This window comes from Sarcophilus harrisii, chromosome 2 (assembly GCF_902635505.1).
Source record: "Sarcophilus harrisii chromosome 2, mSarHar1.11, whole genome shotgun sequence".
Classification (NCBI taxonomy): domain Eukaryota; kingdom Metazoa; phylum Chordata; class Mammalia; order Dasyuromorphia; family Dasyuridae; genus Sarcophilus; species Sarcophilus harrisii.
This window is the reverse complement of record NC_045427.1, coordinates 148,922,529-148,944,480: the sequence shown is the minus strand read 5'-3', so window position 1 is coordinate 148,944,480 and position 21,952 is coordinate 148,922,529. Positions and strand designations below refer to the sequence as shown.

At 36.0% G+C, this 21,952-nt stretch overlaps 2 protein-coding genes and 2 long non-coding RNA genes across 4 annotated transcripts in view; 1 reads left to right on the top strand and 3 right to left on the bottom strand.

The window, feature by feature from the left end:
• Positions 1 to 12,330, top strand: part of XRN2 (5'-3' exoribonuclease 2) — a 101,862-nt gene extending 89,532 nt beyond the window's left edge. Inside the window, exons 28-30 of the mRNA XM_031951037.1 lie at positions 2,832 to 2,895; positions 7,754 to 7,889; positions 9,941 to 12,330. Of these exons, the coding sequence (XP_031806897.1) occupies positions 2,832 to 2,895; positions 7,754 to 7,889; positions 9,941 to 10,003 (263 nt within the window). The 3' untranslated portion in view covers positions 10,004 to 12,330. The remainder of the gene's footprint in view (positions 1 to 2,831; positions 2,896 to 7,753; positions 7,890 to 9,940) is intronic.
• LOC116421446 lies at positions 10,995 to 14,327 on the bottom strand. The gene is made up of 3 exons (XR_004231813.1): positions 13,978 to 14,327; positions 13,449 to 13,639; positions 10,995 to 11,246 (listed from the first exon to the last, which is right to left on the bottom strand). It is a non-coding gene; the product is annotated as an uncharacterized LOC116421446 (long non-coding RNA).
• A 316-nt stretch (positions 14,328 to 14,643) lies between these two features.
• On the bottom strand, positions 14,644 to 16,237 carry LOC116421445. The gene is made up of 3 exons (XR_004231812.1): positions 16,098 to 16,237; positions 15,955 to 16,016; positions 14,644 to 14,845 (listed from the first exon to the last, which is right to left on the bottom strand). It is a non-coding gene; the product is annotated as an uncharacterized LOC116421445 (long non-coding RNA).
• A 62-nt stretch (positions 16,238 to 16,299) lies between these two features.
• NKX2-4 (NK2 homeobox 4) lies at positions 16,300 to 20,532 on the bottom strand. Its single transcript, XM_031951036.1, has 2 exons — positions 20,032 to 20,532; positions 16,300 to 19,487 (listed from the first exon to the last, which is right to left on the bottom strand). The coding sequence occupies exons 1-2, from the start codon at positions 20,525 to 20,527 to the stop codon at positions 18,817 to 18,819; spliced, it is 1,167 nt and encodes a 388-aa protein (XP_031806896.1). The 5' UTR covers positions 20,528 to 20,532; the 3' UTR covers positions 16,300 to 18,816.
• Between the last annotated feature and the right edge of the window lie 1,420 nt (positions 20,533 to 21,952).

Here is a 21,952-nt window from a genome sequence, read left to right as displayed (position 1 = left end):
ATGACAAAACTGAGATTCAGAAAACAGTTATACAACTTCCCCAGATCTTACAGTTAGTGATTATCTGAGATGGGATTTGAATATGAATCTTCTGAATTCACATCCAACACTGAATTCAGTAGCTAGCCATCTTGCCTCTCTGGAAGCTTTTTACAGATACCCAAGAAATAAACATTTCCTAATTTTTTAACATACAGCATGCAAAAAAGACTACATGAACCACAGTTCTTAAATGTAAAGGAACATGTCACCAGGTTGATAGCAGCAGTATATTGACTTCTGTAGATGTGAGTCAAAATGGCATCAAGCTACATTTTTTATCTTTTGTCGATATTTGCATTATGTGTATTTGTACTCCATAATAAACAGTACTAAAAGAACTGCTTTATTTATTTTATTATCTTTGTTTATAAGAATACTTAATAAAATGCATTTCTTTGTAGAAATCTATTGGTATTGACAGTTTTTATAAAAAATTGAGATACTTAGCCCAAGGGTCCCTGAACTTATTATTCTTTAATAGTTTGCTGAATTTCAGTATAATTTTCTTTTGCAGTCCTGTGCATTTCAAAATTCTTAGAAGGGATGTGCCACAGACTTCAGCAGACTCCAGAGGTGTGGGGATCATGGCAGAAAGACCCTTAGGAATTCCTGCCATAGAAGAAAAAGCCAATTAAGATTTCTGTCATGAAGGGAACGTATTAGAAACTTTTCCTTAGCATCTTTCAGAAGAGTACTTCATTAAAAGGAACTTTAAAAATATTTTAACGTGTTCAAAATTTAATGAATTTACCAACAGATTTTTTAAATAGGATTCTTTTCCTAGGTTAGGTATTTCAAAACAAAAAAGAAGTATAATGACCTTTTTCAATCTTAGCTTTTTAAAGAAAAGTTGCTTGATAATGGCATTCATCATGAGTCCCTTCACCTTTTCTCTATGTACCTGTCATAGCTTTAGCTTTATACTTAATACAAGTGATATTATGAGCAAAGTTTATGACTTGATAAATTGGCCCAGGTGTTTATTTAGTGGAGACTATCTTGGCCAGACTAGAGCATCTATCACAGATCCATTGATAAAATATTAAATATATGATCTTGAGATAAATATGCCTATTGAGATTACCAGTAGGGAGAAACCATGGTGATTAAGTGGTGGTTTTCAAAAGCTTTAATAAATATATATCATGTAATAACAATTTTCTATTGATGTAATGATTCAAAAATGTAGGCTTTTACATTGGGAAAACATACACATATTCTATTCCTATTTCCTGTCATTTATGTGGTGACTAGCTTTTTGGATTCAAATTTTGGGTGTCACTGTTTATTTAAGAAGGTTGATAAACATTGGCAAGTAGAAGTTAATATTCTTATATCCCTGATCATTCTTCATTATTCTCTTATGGCAAGAACTTTGTTTAATTTGAAAATTAATGTTCTACTTTTGGTCACTAAATGACATTTTAAATTGGAGAAAGGTAATCTCTTCTATTAACTATTAAGGTTCAGGTTTAGATTTAGTTTTAAAATAATACAAATGACAAAGGTCAAGAATCCATGATCTGATCGATTTCAGTAATAAAAATAATCTAGTGCTTATACTAAATTTTATTCTGCCACACTTAGTTGGAGCAAGAAAGAAGAAAGTCAGTGTCTTTCTGTTCCAAATCTAACGATATGAAAACTTCAAGTTTGGCTTTGCTCACGTCTGCTCCACAATGTATATTTTGTCCACATTTAGAAAGCCCTCTTCAATCTGGCATGCTTAGCTTGTGTTTTGATTGGAAAGAAGCCTGAGATAGAAGTAGCAGAACTGCTGAAGATGAAAATGTTGAACTGGAAGAATATTTTGAAAGCAAAAGCACCTACTTTATGTTATCATTCTTTGTCTTGTGCTGTCTTTTTAAATTTTTCCTTAGTTTTTAAGATATTTGTTGGGATGGGATGTCCTTTGTTGGCTCGTTTATTTATTTTAAGGAATAAAGATTCCAGTATTTTTAATATATATGATGCATGTGTGGTTTGAGAAAAAAGAAAATATTAAATTGTAGCTTCTGTTTTCCTTAAAATGTGAGCCTGAATACATTATGTTAAAGCCTTGTTGTCAGTTGCATATTGCCAGTTTTAACAGGATGTTACAAACATATCAACACAATGCTCTCATTAGACAACTTCTGGAACCAGCTGTTTTAATTAGGTCACACTTAAATGCCATTGAAGATCATCAAAGATGTCACTGAAACTTAAGCTTTTGATTGATACACAATTTGCTGAGTGCTGTGAACTGACCGGGGAGCTATTGATTAGTTGTTTCTTTCATCCTGTTTACTGGTCAATTTGTTTAGAAGAACAGCAGTCATTTAATTGTGTCTTGCTAAAGCAATGTTGTTGCTACTACATCTTTGTATTAGCATTGGGGTTTGACTACAAGGGAACAATAGAAAAGTGGGTGGTCTTTATAATTTCTTCGTTTTTTTACTGCCATGTGTTTGAGAAATTTTATGGTTTTTTAATGTAATGATATCTAGGTAAATAAACTTTCTTTTCATTTTTACATGCCCAAGGGAGGATTTCAGACTATTAAGCTTATTTTTTCACAATTTTGCATATTAACACAAATGACCAAAACAAGAGAATTAAATATTTTGCCTAACAACGTAAATGCAAATATAAAGATTAATCTTTTAGAGTTCTTAAAGTATGTATTTGGGTTTTATTCAATGCCTGTTATATCCCAGGTATCATTTGAAAGTATATACTTTAGCAGTGACATGTGTTTTGTGCTCCTTTTTTAAACCTTTATTTAAAATTTTCCATCTATTTTATAGACATGAGACCACATGATTCCTGGAGAGGTCCCACTCCCCTTTTCCATCAACCAAGATTTGACAGGTAATATTATTAGAAAGATTTTGTGTCCACTTTTTTTTTTTGTTGTTGTTTGTTTGTTTTTGTTCTTTGTAGGGGGTTATGGAACTTAGAAACTAAGGTTCTTATGGTTTGTGAGATATATTTTCTTAATCGTTTAAGAAATACTCCTTTGGATTTATAATTTAGGAAAGTATGGTTTGTGTCTTAAAAAGAAAACACAAGAATTTCCAATTTTATGTACGTGTTAATGCTTTTTTACTTTCTTAGTTCTTTTTTAGATTATTGAAGCGATTGAGGTGCCATGAAATTCAGCACAGAGAGCTTTAAAATTGCATTAGATTTTGGACAGGCTAAACAAATTTCTTTTTTTGGAGGGTTGTGGAATTTAATGAGGCATAACTAATGGTGTTCCACTTTTATCATTTCTGTGCTGGTAGCACAGCATTAGCACAGACCAACCATTGATTCTTGCTACAAACCTCTTGAAGTCCTAATCAGCTTCTTTGGTACAACTTTTTCAGAGCTGACAAGCCTATTGTAGGGCAGTGTCACTGTAGGTCAGTAGTTATTAGTTGCCACTGAAAACAGTTTCTTTAACTACTTAAGACTGAACTGAATTAAATGCAGAAGGGACTCAGAAGAGGATTATGGAATCTGCAGTCTAATAAGTACCATGGAATAGAAAGAATGTGACATGGTTTAGTAATAAGGGATGTTTTACATGTGTTCCTTCATTGATAAGTTGTATGCCCTTAAGTCAGACTATAAATGACAAGCTATGAATGTTATGAATAATTATATTAATATCTACAGAATAGCTTGAAAATGAATAGTTTATGTTATACTTGGCAACATCAATAAAATCTAAGGAATTTCCTGCACAGGTTTGTTGAAAGATCTTTTTTCTAACTACATTTTAGTTTTTATAATTCTGAATTCTTCAATTATTTTATTTCTGTGAATAAGTTATATTTTATTTAGGATTATAAACTGCTATCCCATTTGAGCAAAACTTTACTAGGAATTGCTTCAGAATTAACATACTTTTATAATTTTCATGACCAATTTTAGTAAACTGACACTTTGTAAAAAATTATTTTTAATAATGTCTGTGACTTACAATCTCAGAAATACCAACATCAGTTACATAATTTACTCTATGTTCTGTCCTTTTATAAGTAGTTCTTTTGTTTCTGTATCAATTAATTTCACATTTTATTGCCATCTCCTTTGTTCTATCAGTATCCTTGTTTAGGGGAAAAAACCCAATTTACATTTAAATGTGCTGAATGACATATATAGCACTAAAATACTGTGCAAGACTTTACACTGATCATTAAAATTGATTTGGACCTGATGTTTCCTTTCCACTGTTGCCTTTCTAGAAAATCTGCCCCTCAAACAGACTTTTCTTCATTCTCATGATTCTGTCTTTCTTTACCTTGAAACTGTTTTTAGCACATTTAATAAACACCTACTTCATGACTATTATACTTCGGTTACAATTACAAAGAAAGAGACAGATCCTGTCTTTTGAGTAGTAACTATGTTCAATTCATTGGACAAATTATATTCCCTCCCTTCCTTAGATAACCTCATCAAAATTTAATTTCTTTCCAGAAGATTTTTGCAGTTTCCCGGTTTTGCCATTTTAGTCTTCCATTTTTTTTCTTTTATCAATCTTATTTTTTTTTTTCTTTAAACCTAGTAGACAGTAATTTTCCTTTTTAAAAGTGAACTTAGTTTTCTAATCCTACCTAAAAAATAATTTGTGAGGGTACTAGAATTCTTACTCCAATATACCATGAAAACTAATTGCAGAATTAGCAAATAGAAAAAAAGTTGAAACTTGATATTCTTAAATAGCTTAAACTATCTATATCTTTGAGTAATGTACAATTAGAGTTATGTGTAGAATTTATATGGGTATAGTTGAATACTGTGGTTTGCAAGTAAATGTAATAGGTTAGAAAATCTAATTTATTTCCTTGCTTTGATATTTCATTTTATTCCACATTTTTAAAATATGATTTTCCGAAATCCAATGTTAATCCTAAACCAAAGATTTTAATTGCTTTAATAATCAGAAAATCTAATGCTAAGATTCCCATGGCAACTTGAACTCTGCCCCACTCTATGTTTACTTGCAAATGGAGGCTTTCATGACTCATTTGTATGTAACTGGGCAAATATTACAGTAGAATTGAGCTTTTAATATAAACTCTCCATTAATTTTTTTTTTTTTTTTTTTACTTTGTAGGTTTCATTTCTGATCTAATAAAAGATTTATTTCTGGTTAATAAACACAAAGAGATAATTCAGTCAAAACCTAAACTGCCTGAGAAATTAAAGTATATAAGTAGAAAAACATAAATTAAAACTCATTTTACTCAACTACATTTTCTGTTTTGCTTTGCTGTTATTTCACAGTTTTAATCAGTCTTTAAAAGTCTTCAAAAAAGAGGAGACTTAAATGGACAAAAATTCCTTCTAAAGACCTCTGAATAATAAATAAAAATGTTAAAACTATCCACATCAGACTATACTTTACCTTACTAGCTATTGGTGATCTGTAATTTGGATGCTTAGAATAAGATGGGATTTTTATTTCTCTTAAGTATGTAGCTTGCATAATTATTAAATTAAAAGTATTAATTTAGACTAATTTCAGAAATTGCCTTATCTGAAATCTTTAAGCTCATTTACAGATTGAGGAAACAATCTTCATAAGTATCAAGACTTTCTATAGATATATTTACAAATAGTACAATATTGATAATCCTTTATACAAAATAAGTCACTGAGTGACAGTGCAAGAACACCATATTGCACTTCTGTTCTTACTATTTAAAGATTTTTGTCATCTCAGTATGTAAAAACACCATAAAATCATGTTAATCAAAGACAAAATCTGAGTAAAAATTTTAAACTTTAATTTTGAATTTTAAGCAAAAATTAGAATTCAACCTATCATGAGTTTTGCTGTAATTTTTTCTCAGACCAGCAAGTTTTCTTGGAACTTGAATGAATGCTGTCATACTGAAATAATAAAATGTATACATGGCACTTTTATCAAAACTGAATTGTCTTACTATATGAGCCTTTTCTCAGAAAGAAAGCAATTTTACATATCCCTTGTTTTGGTATACAGTATTAATGTTGCTTTATTCATTTATTCAGCACTATTCTTGTGTTTATTGAATTAGGGGCAGATAATAATTCATTGCCTCCTTGAATTTATTTGAAAAAAACTGAACCAGAAAAAAATTTAAACTTAAAAACAACTTTGAGTGTTTTTCTGCATCTTGGGATCTGGAGCTTGTTGTTTTTAATTGCTTTATTTTTAGAACCATTATAATAATACATTTGTTAATTAAATTATGGTTAAAATTATTGGCTAAAAATAATCTTAGCCATTCTGAAAGTTCTCCAGAAAGCAGTCCTTTTCCAGGCATCATACAAGAATCATTATCTTTGGTGTAAAAACAAACCCTTAGAAGTTTTTTTTTTGTTTTGTTGTTGTTGTTGTTGTTATTTTTAAAGTTTGGAATAGGGCAGGGAAGCTGTATCCAGACTTGAGTATGTAGTTGTCAAAAGAATATTTTAACTCTGCAAACTCTAATTTCTTTAAAATATGGAAAATGAAATTGAAGCACTCATCTGTTTATAGTTAAATTAAGAAAAATCTATCTGGCTAGGACCTGTTTGTGGATATTATATTCTATTTAGTTCCTGAAAAATGCTTCAATAAGACAAATTGTGACATCAACCCCAATTCCTATTTAACAGGCTGCAGTATAGCACTTTCTATTCTTAAAGGGCTGCTTTCTTAAAAATAACAACTTTTTACTTTTATCCCTTGGAGTAAATGTTCTATAAAAAATAAAATCGTGTTTTAAGTGAAAGAAAAATGTCTAAAGGACCGACTATCTATCTATATCTATATATCTATATATCTATATATTATATATATATATATATATATATACACACACACACACACACATACATACATTAATTGTTGCTTGCTTTTAGAGGCTATATCATTGCTATATCATTTTTCATTAAAATTTTTAATTAAGCCATGATTTAGTACATTATACCTGTTGCTTTATATCCATAAAGTTAAAATAGACACTTGAAGGCAATTAAAACATTTCTTTCTGCTAGTAATCTGGGGTGACAAACTGGGTTATAATAGATGTTGAATTTGTGTTCCCATATAAACTGTACACCAAATGTCAGTCAGTCCATGCCAATTAGTGCTTATGTTGCTAGGTCACCATGGTCAATTGAAAGCTGCATCAATAGAACTTGAAAAGGTTTCTTCCCGATCAGACCTTCTGACATATTGAGCAGAATAATGGATGGGAAAAAACAGCCAAGGCCCCTACCCTAGATTCAAAATACTCAGCAGTAAGAATTCATTTGCAACCTGCAATTAACTAGGAAGAATGGACTCCAAGAAAGAGTCTGGACATTTTAGAAAATAAAGCCTCATTCTCCTGTATTTTACATGTTTACTCTTTGCATAGTGTCTTAGACATAGCTAACTTGATCTTTGGATCTAAATCTATATTTCAGGTTGCTGAAAATTGATTTACAAAAAAAATTCATTGAACAAAAAACCTTCTAGAAAAGTCAAAACTTTAATTTACTCAGATGAATTTGAGATTTTATTTTATTTTAATGCTATTTACTGAATGTCATACTGAAGTGGATATAACTAATAAATGTTCCTATTTATGATAATGAAAGTTGCTCCTGACATTTCTGTGTTGTAAAGATGAAAAATTGATTTACCTGAAATAATTCTGGAGTTTATATAAGGTTTTGCACTTAGATTTTTTTTCTCCTCCCCCACCTCAACCACATTTAGAGCTGCAGCTGAACCTCTACTGCCTTGGAACCGTATGCTACAATCCCAAAATGCAGCATTTCAGCAAAATCAGTATCAACTACTAGGGGGCCCAGGCGGTTATCCACCAAGACGTGATGATCGTGGAGGGAGACAGGTAACTCGTAATAGAGTAGTTTCTGCTAGGCTTCTTATACAGCTTAAAACTAGTTTATATGATAAAAATCCCTGGTGCTTTTATGTTTAACTGTACTTTAGAGATGAATAGATGAATATTATAAATGTTAGTTCAATACCACTCAACTGAACTTGGGTGAAGATTATGTACTATTACTGACAGTCTAATATAAGCATCTGTATATTTGAAGGGTTGTCTGGTTACCAGCACACTTAAGAAATTGTATAAACAAATAAAAATCCATTTAAATTTTTAGAAATTAGTGACCACATTACAAAGAATCAAATGCTGCTGATACAAGTGATTTGTTTCAATTCAGAAAGAAAATGAGGATTTTGAAATATGCTTTATATTAGCTAAAAGTATAATGTGTCTGAAACAACAGAAGTTCCTTTTCATGAATGAAATTGAAATTCCTAACATTTATATAATCTTCATTTTGGAGTGAATTGTTAGTTTGGGATTTATAATGATATGGAATATTTAAATAACTTACCTGGTATATCCCAAGGCGTATTTTAAATATTTTTAAATGTCAAATCGACATTTTCCTAGTCCTTTTTAAGTTTGCTGCTATTGTCCTTTTATCCCTATTATTTTTTGTCTCCTAATAGCAAAATCTTGTTTTTCTGTGTTTAATTATTAATAAATATTTCCCTTTAAGTTCATAAACATATCATAATTCCTAATAATTAGAGTGATTATTTGGTAAGATAACCCTGGTTACATAGTTGTACCAATTTTTAAAGAATTTGTTACCGTGACCTATTAAAAATCAGTTTGTAGACTTTGTTGTTGAATATTGTCATCCTAGGGTTGTTGATATACTAATGAGTACTATAGTATATAAAGATGAGTAATGTGTATTATTTTGAAATCATGACATTCTTAGAACTAGAAAAAACTTTTTAAGGATCCTATGGTCAAATGCCTCTATTTTCCAGAGAATAACCAGAAGCCTTAGAAAACTTTTAAGTTTTCAATCATAGGCTTAACAATTGGGATTAGAACCCAAGTTTTTGGTTCATACTTCAGTGGTGGTCTTTCTATTGGATTCTAAACTTATTGACACTCTCAAATCTGTTTTGGATAATGTTCACAAAATTCTTTTTCATACAAGTGATTTGAAACCATAGTCCAATTTAGAATAATCAATTTAAAATAGATGTTTGTTTTGCATTACAAATTTCTTTCCACTTAGGTCTCTAATGAACTATTTCATAATTTAAAATTTATGTCATGAATTCTGTGGCAGAAAATTGTTGTCACATAATATTATGACTTCTTTTCATAATCCAACAAAGACCTTGGCTTACATTGTAAAAGCAAGCATTGGTATATGATCTTGTTATTAAAATTAATCTACTTCACTGATCTGAGTGGAAGTAAAAAAGCATCAAAAACTGATTTGGGATCTCTATTTCAGAATTCTAGAGTCCTGAAAAATGGGAGTAATAATAAATGTAGTGACACAAATTTATCTTGTGTTGTTCTGAAATTTGAAAGGGTGATTATTTGCAGGCACATCAAAAGTCTGAAATTTAATTGTTTCATTAATAATTACTCTGTAGCATTGGTCTTTGTGACCTAAGAGGATTGTTGAACTTCCCATTGAATCATGTTATGTTAGGAAAACAACCTCTAAAATTAACTGGCCCCTTAGTTAAGATAGTTCTCAATTGCTTATTTATAAAACCTCATAGTTAACCTGGTTGACCACCAAAAGGTGTATTTAAGTTTAGTGTTCAATGAAGCCTATGTCAACACTGAATTAAACTTCTAAAATCAGTTTTCAATAATTTCATTTTTGCCAGCTCTAAATCTTATCCAATAGTCTACAAAACTTTTTGAATAAAATTTACTTCTAGGAGACCCATCTATATAGACTGTTAAGACATACTTAAGCTTTTTCTTTGCTGCCTTTATCTGCAAATGTACTGTCTCATAATTTTTTAAGTAGAGCAGAGAAGTTAATTTATTTGTAAGGATGTTAATCCAGAAAATAAACTGTTACTTTTGTTTATTTACAGGGATATGGTCCTGGAAGGAATTACCCTTTGCCACCTCCCTCAGGAAGATACAACTGGAATTAAGCTTTTGTAAAGCTTTCTTAAATCCTTTCATCATTCTACGATTTTATGCTGTTTGTGGAAAGGAAGCATCTTTATCAAACAGTAGTTTAAGAACTACAATACTTGATGTATTTGTTTTAACCGTGTATATTTCTTACAGATCTGATTTTCAGTGTTTTATGTTGCTTTCCAATTGTGTAATGCATAATACAGTGGATTTGAATTTACTACTTTACTTGTGAGAGACATTTGATGAATAGAAAAGTACTGGTTTTTTTTAATCGTAGTTAAGAATCAAACTGTATTACTGTGAATTTCAAAACAGTGTACACTAGCTCATCCAAAATACATACTGATTTTTAATTAATGCACAAAAATTAGGTCTGAACACTTCAGGTAGAATCTTCAACCAGCTAGAAAACACATGTTTAAGACAAGCTACTGTTCAATATTCCTTTGAAAATACTTCATTATTGTATCTGTCTGAGAATTTCTGGACCACTTTAGTAAAAAAAAAAAAAATCAACTTTTAAAACTCTTGGTCTCTTGTGTTCTTTCTTTTCTATTTTTCTCCAGCATTTCAGCATTTTTCTTTTTTATGTGTCTATAGCAAAGTCAGAGTGAAATTTTTTTTGTTTTTGTTTTTTAAGCACTCTCTTGCAGAGATGATAATTCAATTCTCTTATTAGAATAAAAGAATCATTATTAAAGGTGTAGACTAATATGGTTGGCATTTTATAATTTTTTTTAAAATTTGGATCCAACCCAAGAAATTGTTTTTAAAACATAATCTACAGTGCATTAATATGTCAACAATATTAGCTTGACTGCCTAGGTTTTTTAAATTGTGATAAGTAACTTTTTAATGTACCTTTTGAAATCCATATTTATTTCTCTGAATGTTTCTGCATTGTCAGAATTGAAGAGGAAAACTCTGTTCTTAATTTGTCAAGATTAGTTCTAAGTCACTACAAAAATAGGAGGAATTTCAATAAAAGTTAGGTATTCTTTGTTTTTTAAATATTGCCACTTTTTTATGCATAATCCGGATTACATTTTTAGATTGCACATTTCACTTTCATTCATTTCCTTATTATGAATTATTTCACCTTGCCTTTTTTTTTAATTAAAAAAAATTACAGTCCTTTGAAGCTTTCCCACTCTTTTTCCAGTCCTTGTCTTGGATATCAAGAAATAATTTCTCTTGGACCATCTGGTATGGGCATTTTTAGTTCATCCATCTTCAAGGGCACAGATTTTAATCCTAGTGAATAAGGAAAAAAAAAAAAAAACACACCACCTTAGCCTTGAAAGGAAGATATTTTGAAATTAAGCTTTTTACTTCCAAAGGAAGATATTTTGAAATTAAGCTTTTTACTTCCAAGTGATAACAAGAACAGAACAAAATGTTTTGTGCTAATTTTTTTCATCTATGTTATTGATATGGTAACCATCATATTTTAGTGCACTAATGAAATATATAATAGAACATATTAAAATTGATCTGAATTGTTCTTCCATGGATAAGCTGAACATTAAATTTTTTGTGTGCTGTTCTTGTTCCATTAAAAATTCCTTGCCATCTAAAATTTTGCAAAAACAATAGCATGTCATCTAAAGGAAACACATTAGTTTCATCAGTGCACTTACCTATTTTGCCTTAGATTTTTTACAAGTTATCTTTTTTGTGTGTGAGATTTCATAGCATTTTTTCTTAAAAATAGAATAATTTAGGAAGTTTCATTATTTCATCCAACCAAATAATAGTTTTACATATAAGCTAGAACTACATTGGATTTTTAAATTTCAAATCATTGTTTTGGAGACTATTTTCTCAAAACATTTTTTTCAGGAAGAAATGAAACTCTCAAAATCCATACCATAAAAGTCAGTAAGGGACCCTGTTCCTGTTCCATGAGTGATGTGGTAAAAATCGTTTTGGATGTTGAATGAGAGAATCTGGATTAAAATAGATGAGTCTGGGGCAAGTCAGTTTCTGAGCTTCAGTTATCTTGTCTATAAAATGATAGTTGGGGAGCAGTTGGGCTAGAAGATATTTAAGTCCCTCTAGTCCTAAATTTTATTTCTGAGTAATTATAAAAATTAAATGTTTAGCTAAACTATCATTGTTGCTTCAAGGAGATGTTCATGTACTTCCTTGATGCTTTTTCTTCCCCATTTCCTTACTCTTAATATGGTCTATTCGTATAGGTGGTATGCATGTCTTTTATAAACCCTTCAGGGAAGTTGTTCCCTGCCATTTCTATATAGAAAACAACAACAAAAAAAAGTTTTGTAGTTTTAAATATGATGTGTAATAAATACTGCAAATAAAAATGGTGTAAAAATCAAAACAAAAATGTTAATAGTTCATATAAATATTTGTATAGAAAATTTCTCAAGAACTTGGTAATTTTGTTTATAAATTTTAATATAAATAATATTCCTGGAAGCAGATGCACCTTTCAGCTTTGAGGCCTTATGCATGCATGTAAATAGCACTTAGTTCTTAAAATATTTTAACTATAATTTCAGAAAGTTTGGAGTGGAGAGCTTTGTGGGCTTTGTTACTCTTTACTCTGGCTAGTTTTCTCTACAATGAAAAATAAGCCTTTTCTAATAGCTTAGTAGCAGAGCAGGCTGCTTTGGTTTTTCGTAAAAAATAAATTATATAACTTGATTACAAGGTGCATGGTAAAAGCAATTGTTTTGGAAACTTCTTAAGGTTTTCCAGCTTCTTGAGTGAATGGCTTTGGCTTAATCAATTGAGAGGTGTGGAGAGACAGAGGAGTAACCGGCAGGCACAAATGTCCTGGTTCCCAAATTCTGAAGCTTGTAGTTGAAGCAGTTATTAAGAAAGCCTGATATTCAATGTGCATTCTTTCATTTCCATTAAATAAAATGTTTTTCTAATGCCTAGGAGAGAACCTAATTTTGAATGAAGATAGAGAGATGTGTGCTCTGCTTTACAAATAAAGAACCTTTTCAGTTCCTTGCAATATTGAGTTTCAGTACTCTTCCCCACCCCCATCCCGTTTTCCTTCTATTGTGTTGTCTTGTACTCCTCAATTCCACTGCTTAAGGACTTGGTTCCTGCGTTGCGCCGTGGTCCCTCGCTTCCTACACTGATCTTGCCTGAAAGCTTCATATTCTTTGTGGGTGTGGCCTTTAAAATGGCCCACCCACAGCTTCTTGGCTTTATGGAGCACACAAGTTAGTTGTGGGGGCTGGGAAGCGTCCCCCGGGGAGGCAAAAGTCAAGTAGAGATTTGACATCAAAACACAGTTTTCTTGAAGTACTACGAAGAACTGAGAATAAAGGGTATTATTTTTACTCTTTTTACCAGATAGGGATTGAAGGAGCAAGTGACTCCTTGGTGTGAAAGCTTTCAAGTATAGGGAAAGCAATGGTGTAGAGTTAGCAGTGTTCGTGCTAGAAGGGATAGAAATAATCGACCGTGTCCCACCTTGTCTAAACCGGGAGGAATAAGGCAGGAAGGGGGGAAAGTCTTAGGGACTATCGATTTGCTAACACTTTCCTAGGTCCGTCTCCTCTCATAGCAGCCCTAGAGCTGTATTCTAGAGCGCAGCTCCTGCTTCCTATTTTTTTCTTGCTTATCGTGGCACCCGCAGCATTAGAGCTTCTGTGTAGGAAAACCTAGGAAAGAAAATGTAATATGAAATCCTTGTTACACGTTTTCCAAGTTTAAGTCCCTAGTTTGCTTATAACAAGATAAAATACATACATATATGTCCCACATGATACGGCTATCCTGAGGAAAGCAGACCTCTGTACCTGAAGTACCCGAATTGTGTTGGGCGGACTAAACACTTGTAATTGGGTATTGGCAGTCGTACAGTAACAGCATTAGTTTAGATATGAAAAGAACACTTTAAAATGTCCTGTTCCCTACTTCCACTGAAAGGGGACATCTTCGCAGAAAAAAATAAACTCATCAATGACATTTTCTAGCAGCCCGACGTTCACCTATTTACCTTAAGCACGTTTAGAAAGTGTTTGCCTCGACAAAATGACCGCCTGCACCAGGCTGAATTGCGAGTCTAGCTGCCCTCCCTCTTCCACTTCAAGGTCTGGGGCGGCATAGGTGAGTAGAATGCTTGCTTCCCCCAGTCGTGACGTCACAAACACTGCGGTCTTCCCTCCTCGGAGGAAAGGTTCAGGGCTCTAAGAAAGGAAAGAAACCTCCACAAAAGCCGATTTGGTTGTCCAAAACGTAAACTGAAATCCAGTGCTGGGTACCCGTTTCCCTCAGTAACTACTTGGCTATTCACTAACCCCAAACCGCTGTTGCCCATAAGTTTCTGTTAGAGGCGGTTGATAACCCGTTTGGGGAATCTTTATTGCTTACAGTTTTTTGCATACAGTTTTCCCCCTGGAAACCACTAATCTTAAACATGCAAACTTTATAATCTTAAGCACGATCATTTGATTTTCATTTACAAGTAACTACTCCGCCCTTCTGCATTCTATTTCCTATCTACTGAGGCGCGTGGCACTCTTAAAAAACAATGGCCCCCTCCCCCACCCCAAGCCCGAGCCTGTCTTTTAGATTGTAAATTTGAAATCTGGTCTTCTTCAAAGTTTCAAATTAGAGTTCCCTTCCTTTGATTTCATTCCCCCCCCCCCCCGTTCCTGTTCCTGTTGGGTTCTCATCTCAATTATTAACTAAATATCTCAATTTCTTTCTGTGTCCGTACAAAAATGATCGTTGATGCCTTTCGATTTACTTCCTTTTATTAGCTGAACCGAGAGGTTAGTCCGTTAAAAGAATAACTTACTCTTTGTGAGTTACAGTCCATTAGGAGTTCAATTCCCAGTACAGTTTACTTTGTTTATTGTATCCTGTCAGATAATTATGTAACCAAGAATAATTACTAGATATTGGCAAATTTGTCTTTTAAGTTGTTACTTATTAATGTATGAATGTAAAGACATACACATATGCCTGCAAAATATATGCATACACAGACATAATTCAAATTCAGACAATTCCAGTGGACAATATGCGGTTTAAGAGTCAACTTACAAAAAAATCAACTTAAAAAAAAGTAGATTTCTTAGGATCCAAAAGGTTGAAAAAACAAACGCGACATTTTACGGATAGGAGTGGAGTAGAACTTAAGAAATTTTAAGCCTTTTTGACAGATTTACTTTCTCTAGATTTTAATAAACATGAACACACTGGGCATTGATCTAAAAATGAATCTCTTAGTATCCCATTTTACTAGGAACACCTGCTTGACAGGATTTTTTCAATCTGCCTATCTTCTTCAGCCCCTCCCTCCGAACCTTACCAATTCAGCCAAAGCAGGGGGTTTGTTTACATTCTCTTTTTTTGTCCCCCTCCCCTTTTCTTCCTTTCTCACTCAATTTTGAGGGGGAAAATATGAGGCATTTCAATGAGACTCAAAAAGTTAAAACTGCCCATTAATATGCTTTGCTGTTCTTTGTAAGCAATGGAAAAAAAAAAAAAAAAAAAAAAAAAAAGCCAAAGACTCTTATCCCACACACTGAATCAATAAAATAGCCAACACTATTTCTCCCTATCATGGAAATTCATACTATAAATCAGATTTCATGGATCTCCCCTACTATTAATTTACTTCACAAATATTATCTGAAAATGTCATCGTAAAGTATGTGGTTGATTGTATATATAAAAAGTACTCAACTCATTTCTTTTTATTCACTCTAAACTTGACAGTGAAAACTGGTGATTAATGGAATGGAATTTGATTTAAAGCATTTGTGTAAACATTTATTTTTCTGACCATAATATTTTATATCAAAAGTCAAAGAGGAAAAGTTAAAATCAGCTAGCTTATCTCCAAGCTCCCATACACAATTTACTGTACTTGTACTTTCTTCATTTAAAACATACACACACACACACACACACACACACACACACAATTTTAATTTACATTGCAGTTCTGATTTCAGAAGTGTACCTGCAATCCCAGCAGTTTCTTCTTTTTAACACTGAATCCTCATTTGGGTTTCCATTCCTTAACTGGAAAAATAAATTAGATTTTAAGAAATATCTAGAAAAGATGTCTGTCTGCAGACTTAAGGATTCTGATGCCATTTTTACCTTCTGCCACTGCTAAACTTTGTGGTGGCTTTGTTCCACTTGGACTCTTTGGTTATTCTTCCTGGTTAGATGTGAAGATACTTATCCTCTTCTTCAGTTAATAGGTTTCACCTAGTTTGTACATTTGTATTTTTATATAAAGATCTGCAAAGTTCAAAATGAACCAAAAAGTTCTAGGTTTCATTAAATCAGAAACTAATGCTCTATAATCAAAATATTTTCTGTTTTAATGTTTCAATTCTTAAATATATTCCACGATATCAACTACCCAACTCCATGTAGAATTTTAAGTCACAGCAATTTTTTAGTGTTTTTTTTACTTGGGAGAAAAAAAAAAAAACAGTTGTCTTAAGTACATTTTGAGAAAGATCCTTAAACTGAAAGCTTCATGATTACCTCTTAAGTGAAGTTCTTTAAAATTTTTCATTATTTCTGAATAAGTCTAAGAAGAAAAAACAATGCTCAAGTGGATACATTTTTGTTTAAATAGATTAATTGGACAGTTAGATTATTTGGTTCACAAATCAACGAGTTTTTAAAATACTGAACCACCCAAAAAGTTATCTTTACAACATAATTTTTATAGTATGGTCAAATCTAGAGATACATATTCAAAATTATGACACAATTGCAAGAGACTTGTGTTACACACAAAAAACCACATCTAAATACAGAAAAGTAATTAGAAGTAATGCTCTTTTGGCACACATTTCCTTAGCTAATCCTATTTATACTCACTAAACAAAAGTGTAAATGTTCTACAAGGAGCTGTGATTCACAATTTTTTTTTTTTGTTCTGTCCCCAAATCAATCTTTGTAATGCATAAAATTTCATTAAAAATTTTGAAGCTTATTGACTGAAATTACAGTGTTGTAGATCCTGCAGTTTGCCATGGTTAATCTAACTATTCTGTCAAAAGGGGTCTTCTTTCCTCTCAAATAAGACTAAAATTTATTTGAAACTTTTCTTATAAAGAACCCCCTTTTGCAACCTGGAGAAAGGAAGAATTTATCTTCTTAACCAATTTCCAAAGAGATTGTTTTCTGTGATCAAGAGCACATGAACAAAAGAACTGTCAACCAAACTCCTAAGTCCCAAAATGTCATCCTGAAAGCTCAAATAATCAAAAAACAAAAAACAAAAAAACAAAAACAAAAACTTAGGGATATCCTTGGTAATTTATGTAATTTATAGATCACACTTTGTTAGTGATACTGATTTTATTTTTCATTATTAAATAACACACTTTCTTTGACTTTCTTTGAATATGTTTACTCCAGAAATGACTTATTTAAATTTTTGTGTAAATTGAGGTTTGTAGCAAACATCATGCAAATAGTGTAAAAAAACAAAAACAAAAACAAAACACACCACCCTATAAAACTTAATCAAACAGAAGTAACCACTTAATTTTTTTGGGGAAAAAGTATTCAAGTTTTTGGGTTTTTTTTAAAGTTATACCTAAAGATAAATTTGAGGGGGGAAAAGTAGAAATTTGTGTATTAAAGGGGAGATACAATGATTACAAAAGAAACAAAATTTTGAAGCAACTCCTTCCAATTAATGTGCTTGTGAAAATGCTATTAGAATAATTTTGATAACACATCTTGTTTATCCTAATTTTTTCACTTTAGTCTTGACTTGATTAACATATTAGCTCTTGTCAATTATACCATTTTTATATGACTAGCAGAATTTAGAAATAATGATACCTATCAAGGTACTGAATCTACAAGCCAGATGTTTAAAGGACGAATATATTAATTGAAATGTAGATCTTAAAAAAAAAAAAAAAAACTTGCCTGATTTTTAAACAATGAGATCATATTAAAAAGGTAGTTTTGAGAATTTCTTTAATAGTGTTTTACCCCATAATAAAATGGGACATATATGGGAATTCACTAAATAATAGCAGTGAATAAATAGCAAAGCATTAAAAATCTAAAACTTATTTGGTACAAAGATCTTTAACGGATATAAGCGGTGTTTTGATGACCTAGTTGTTTATTTTTTCCTCTTTTCTATTAAACAGTTAAGGAGTCCTCTCAGATATCATTGCTACGTGCCTTGTCCACCCTGAATTACAATTCAATTTATTTTAAATCAAATAATAATGAAATTGCACTTAAGGGGGACCCTTATAAAATTAATTTTTCTGAGATAAGTTGCACTTCAGAAGGTTTATTGTTAAAACTCAGTTAAATTTATAGATATATAACAACCAACACGATTTCAAACTAAACTAAAATTCAGTTAAGTGTCTCGTTCGCATTGCAGTAGTCAATCCAGTCAATCAAATGTGATTAATCACCTCAAATTTGTAATGGTAATTCACAATAAAAAGAAACTAACTTAAAGACCATGGCATACTATTACAATGATTATTTGGTCCCTTTTTATACCTATTTTAAAAGGGTTTTTGTTTTTGTTTTTGTTTTCAGAAGCGAGGTCTCGGCATTTTTTTTTTTTGTTTGTTTGTTTGATCGTTTATCAGCATATACATTTATTTGTCCAAGGAAGTTCAAAACGATAGTTGCTGCTTGGTTTTCAATTGTTTCACGCAGTTTGTTGCACTTCATTCTGGGGGGGGAAAGAAGGAAGGTGAAAGGAGAGATAAGTAGGAATACACTCCAAGAAAAGGTGGGTAGGCAAGCGAATCAACAGGTGAATCCTGTTGATGGACTAGGTAGAAACACAACCCAAGGCAAATCCACCGTATTACCATGTCCTGCCATAGAGCAGGTTCGGGTTGACCATGCCACTATTGTAATCGACAGTGGTCGCGTCCATCTGAGCCAGGTTGGTGACTTGGTTGTGAAGAGAAGGCGGGCTGGGGGACATCTCTTCCAGGTCGGGTGCCTGGGTTAAGGAGTTAACTTGTGGGTTCTGGTGCTGATGGACAGCGCTGTTGGATGAGGGAAGCACACCGTTGGCCCCGCCGGGCGCCGGCGGCTGCGGCCCGGGCTGGCTGGGCGTCGGGGTATTGGAAGTGTTCTGGCACGGTTTCCCGTCCTTCACCAGCACGGGCACGGCCACTCGCCGCGGTGACTGCTGCTGGCACAAGCTGTTCTCCTGCTGCAGCTGCTGCGTGACTTTGTCCTTCGCCTGCCTTTTCATTTTGTACCGGTGGTTTTGGAACCAGATCTTAACTTGTGTGGGCGTGAGGTGAATCATGCTGGCCAGATGCTCCCGCTCCGGGGCTGAGAGGTACTTCTGCTGTTTGAACCTTCTTTCCAGCTCGTAGACTTGCGCCTGCGAGAAGAGTACTCGCCTTTTCCTTCTTGGAGCCGCGTGCAGCGGGGCCATGGATTTGGCGGCCTCGGCGATCCCCGTCAGCGTCCCCATTCCCGTCATGTTCATGCCGGTGGACGGCCCCATGAACCTGGAGACTGGGAGCGTGAGGGAGGCGAGCTGTGAGCTCACGTCGAGGGGCGACGACCGAGCGTTTTCCAGGCCGTCGGCCGCAGCATGCCCCCTCCCCGCCGCCCAGCACCCCCCCTGGGAAACCCAGCAGCACCCCGGGGACAGTGGCCTGGAGAGGCTCAGTTCTAAGGCCGGGCCTCTCTCTTCACACCTCGTCAAGTGTGATGACCCAGCAGGGAGAGAGTGGCGTCAGGTCGGTCCTCGCCGGAGGCACGGACAGAACGACGGCTCATCCCCTCGCGGTCTCCCGGGAGGCGGGAGCCCGGGCACCCGCCTCGATGTTGCCCAGGGGGAGGGGAAGGGGTGGCGCGTGCTGGCTGTCCTAGCATCCCGCGAGGCGCCCTCGAGCCACCAGCCTTGCTTCCATCACTCGGCCAGGAATCTGGCGGGAAAGCGCTGCCCACTCCGTTCCAACCCCCTCCCTTCACCTCCTCAACCCCCAATTCTCCAAGAGCAACGGTCGCCTTCCCTCCCCTCCCCCGCCCCCGCCCGAACTTGCGCCCGGCTCACTTGTGGAGTAGCGGGGGTCCGGGTTGGCCCCGTACCAACCGGTGGCTGCGGCGGCCGCTGCACTGCCCCTCATGCCGTCCGGATAGGCGGGGATGTCTCCCATGTTGCCGATCCCCCCGTTGCAGTAGCCACCCATGGCTCCGTGGGGGAACTGGGAGACGCCTGGAGGCATGTGGTAGGTAGCGGCGGCCGCGGCCGCGGCCGCTGCCGCCGCTGCCGCCGCGGCCGCGTTGTGGCCCGCCATGGCGTGGGGAGGCGGCGGTTGCATTCCTGCCGCGGCGGCCGCCGCCGCCGCCGCCGCCGCCGCCGCCTGCGAGGAGGAACCCGCGGGCTGCTGCCGGTAAGCTGCGGCCGCCGCCGCCGCCGCCCCCAGGGGGGAGCCCAGGTTGGGCGGCGCGCCGTCCATGGCGCCGCCGAACTTCTTGTAGCTCTCCTCGATGGGGCTTAGGATGTCGGACACGGAGAAGGGCGTCGTGTGCTTGGGGCTCAACGACATGGCTCGGCGGGCGGGCAGGTAAAGGGGCCTGGGGGGGGGGAGGGAGGGGAAAGGAAGGGAGGGAGGGAGGAGGAAAGGGGGGGAGGAAAGAGGGACGGCCGCGGAGCTGGGGGGGGGAGGGGGAGCCGCGCGAGCCGAGGGGGTGGGCGGGGGTGGGGAAGGGATAAGGACACGGATGAGGATGGGGACGAGGATGGGGATGGGATGGGGATACAGATGGGGATGGGGGAGGGTCGAGGAAGGCGCGAGATGCTGTTGGCAAGGTGCTCCCCGCCCCGCGGGCTGGCTGTCGGACGTCCCGGCGGGCCACGGGGCAGAGCGGGTTGCAGAGGGCTAAGCTGCGGGCGCGCAAAGGAGGCGGCGGGCGAAGCGGCGGCCCGCTGGGGTGCGGGTACGCGGCTGCCCTGGCGCGGGGGCTGAGGATGCTGATCCTGCTCCCGCTCGGGTCCCTTCTGCCTCTGCCTAAGCTGAAGGGATCGCCTTGGCAGGAGGAGCCAGAGGCGGCGGCGGCGAGCCCCCTAAAGCTCTCTTATCTCGGGTTTATTTTAGTCCGGCGCCAGGTTTACGACAGACTTGGGGGGCGGAGCAACATCCAAAACGAGCAAACAATGGTCATTGACATCTCTCCCCCCCTTTCCCCGTAATGGAAGCAAAAAGAGGGGAAAAAAGGGGGGGCAGTTTTCGTTTCTCATTAAAAGATCCCCGGGCATCTCTAGTCCTTTCTTCCACCCCTCCCACACCCCCAGCTGAGGCCGCCACCCGGGTCTATCCCATCCAGCTATCCCATTACTGGAGCCCCAGAAAGCTCCGTCGACTCTTCGAGGGGTATTTTTCTTCATTCTTTACCTTTTAGTTTCATGAAGTGACTTAAATTAACTGACCAGTGGCAAAGTCGGAGCTAATTGAGGGGAATTGTGCGGTTAAGTTTGGTTGGTTTGGGGGCTTATATCTTCCTCTCTTACTCCCCAGTCCCCCACTTGCTCCATCATTTAAAGTGTTTAAAAAAAGACACTCTTCGGATCCCCACACGAGAGCACAGAAAAAGAATAGGTACAATGACCGTACTCTGCCATTGTAGAGCTACCCAATTTATGTATGCATCTTTAGACCTTTAAACGCATTTTGTGGACAACCAAACGTGCACTTCCAAATTAACTCAAAGTACCAAAATCCCAAGAAGGAAAAGACACACACGCACACGCGCACACGCACAGGCACGCACACCATAGATCTTGTAAGCATTTATGTTTTTACGTAGTGAAAGTGGTGATTAGAGTGGGCCAAGCAGATGTGTTATGGGGTTTGTTTGTGTGTTTTGTTTTTTAACTAAACTGTTTCCAGTTTGATTTATTAGGTCTGGAGTGATGTGCTTTAATTTTTATCATTCATCCTCACCATTCTAAACTGAAAACATATACAAATGAC

Excerpts from the sequence above, each read along its gene's own strand:
- NKX2-4 (XM_031951036.1), bottom strand. The coding sequence starts at position 20,527 with ATGTCGTTGAGCCCCAAGCACACGACGCCCTTCTCCGTGTCCGACATC. Across the intron at positions 19,488-20,031 it reads GGACCCCCGCTACTCCACAA|TCTCCAGGTTCATGGGGCCG; the intron begins GTGAGCCGGGCG and ends TCACGCTCCCAG.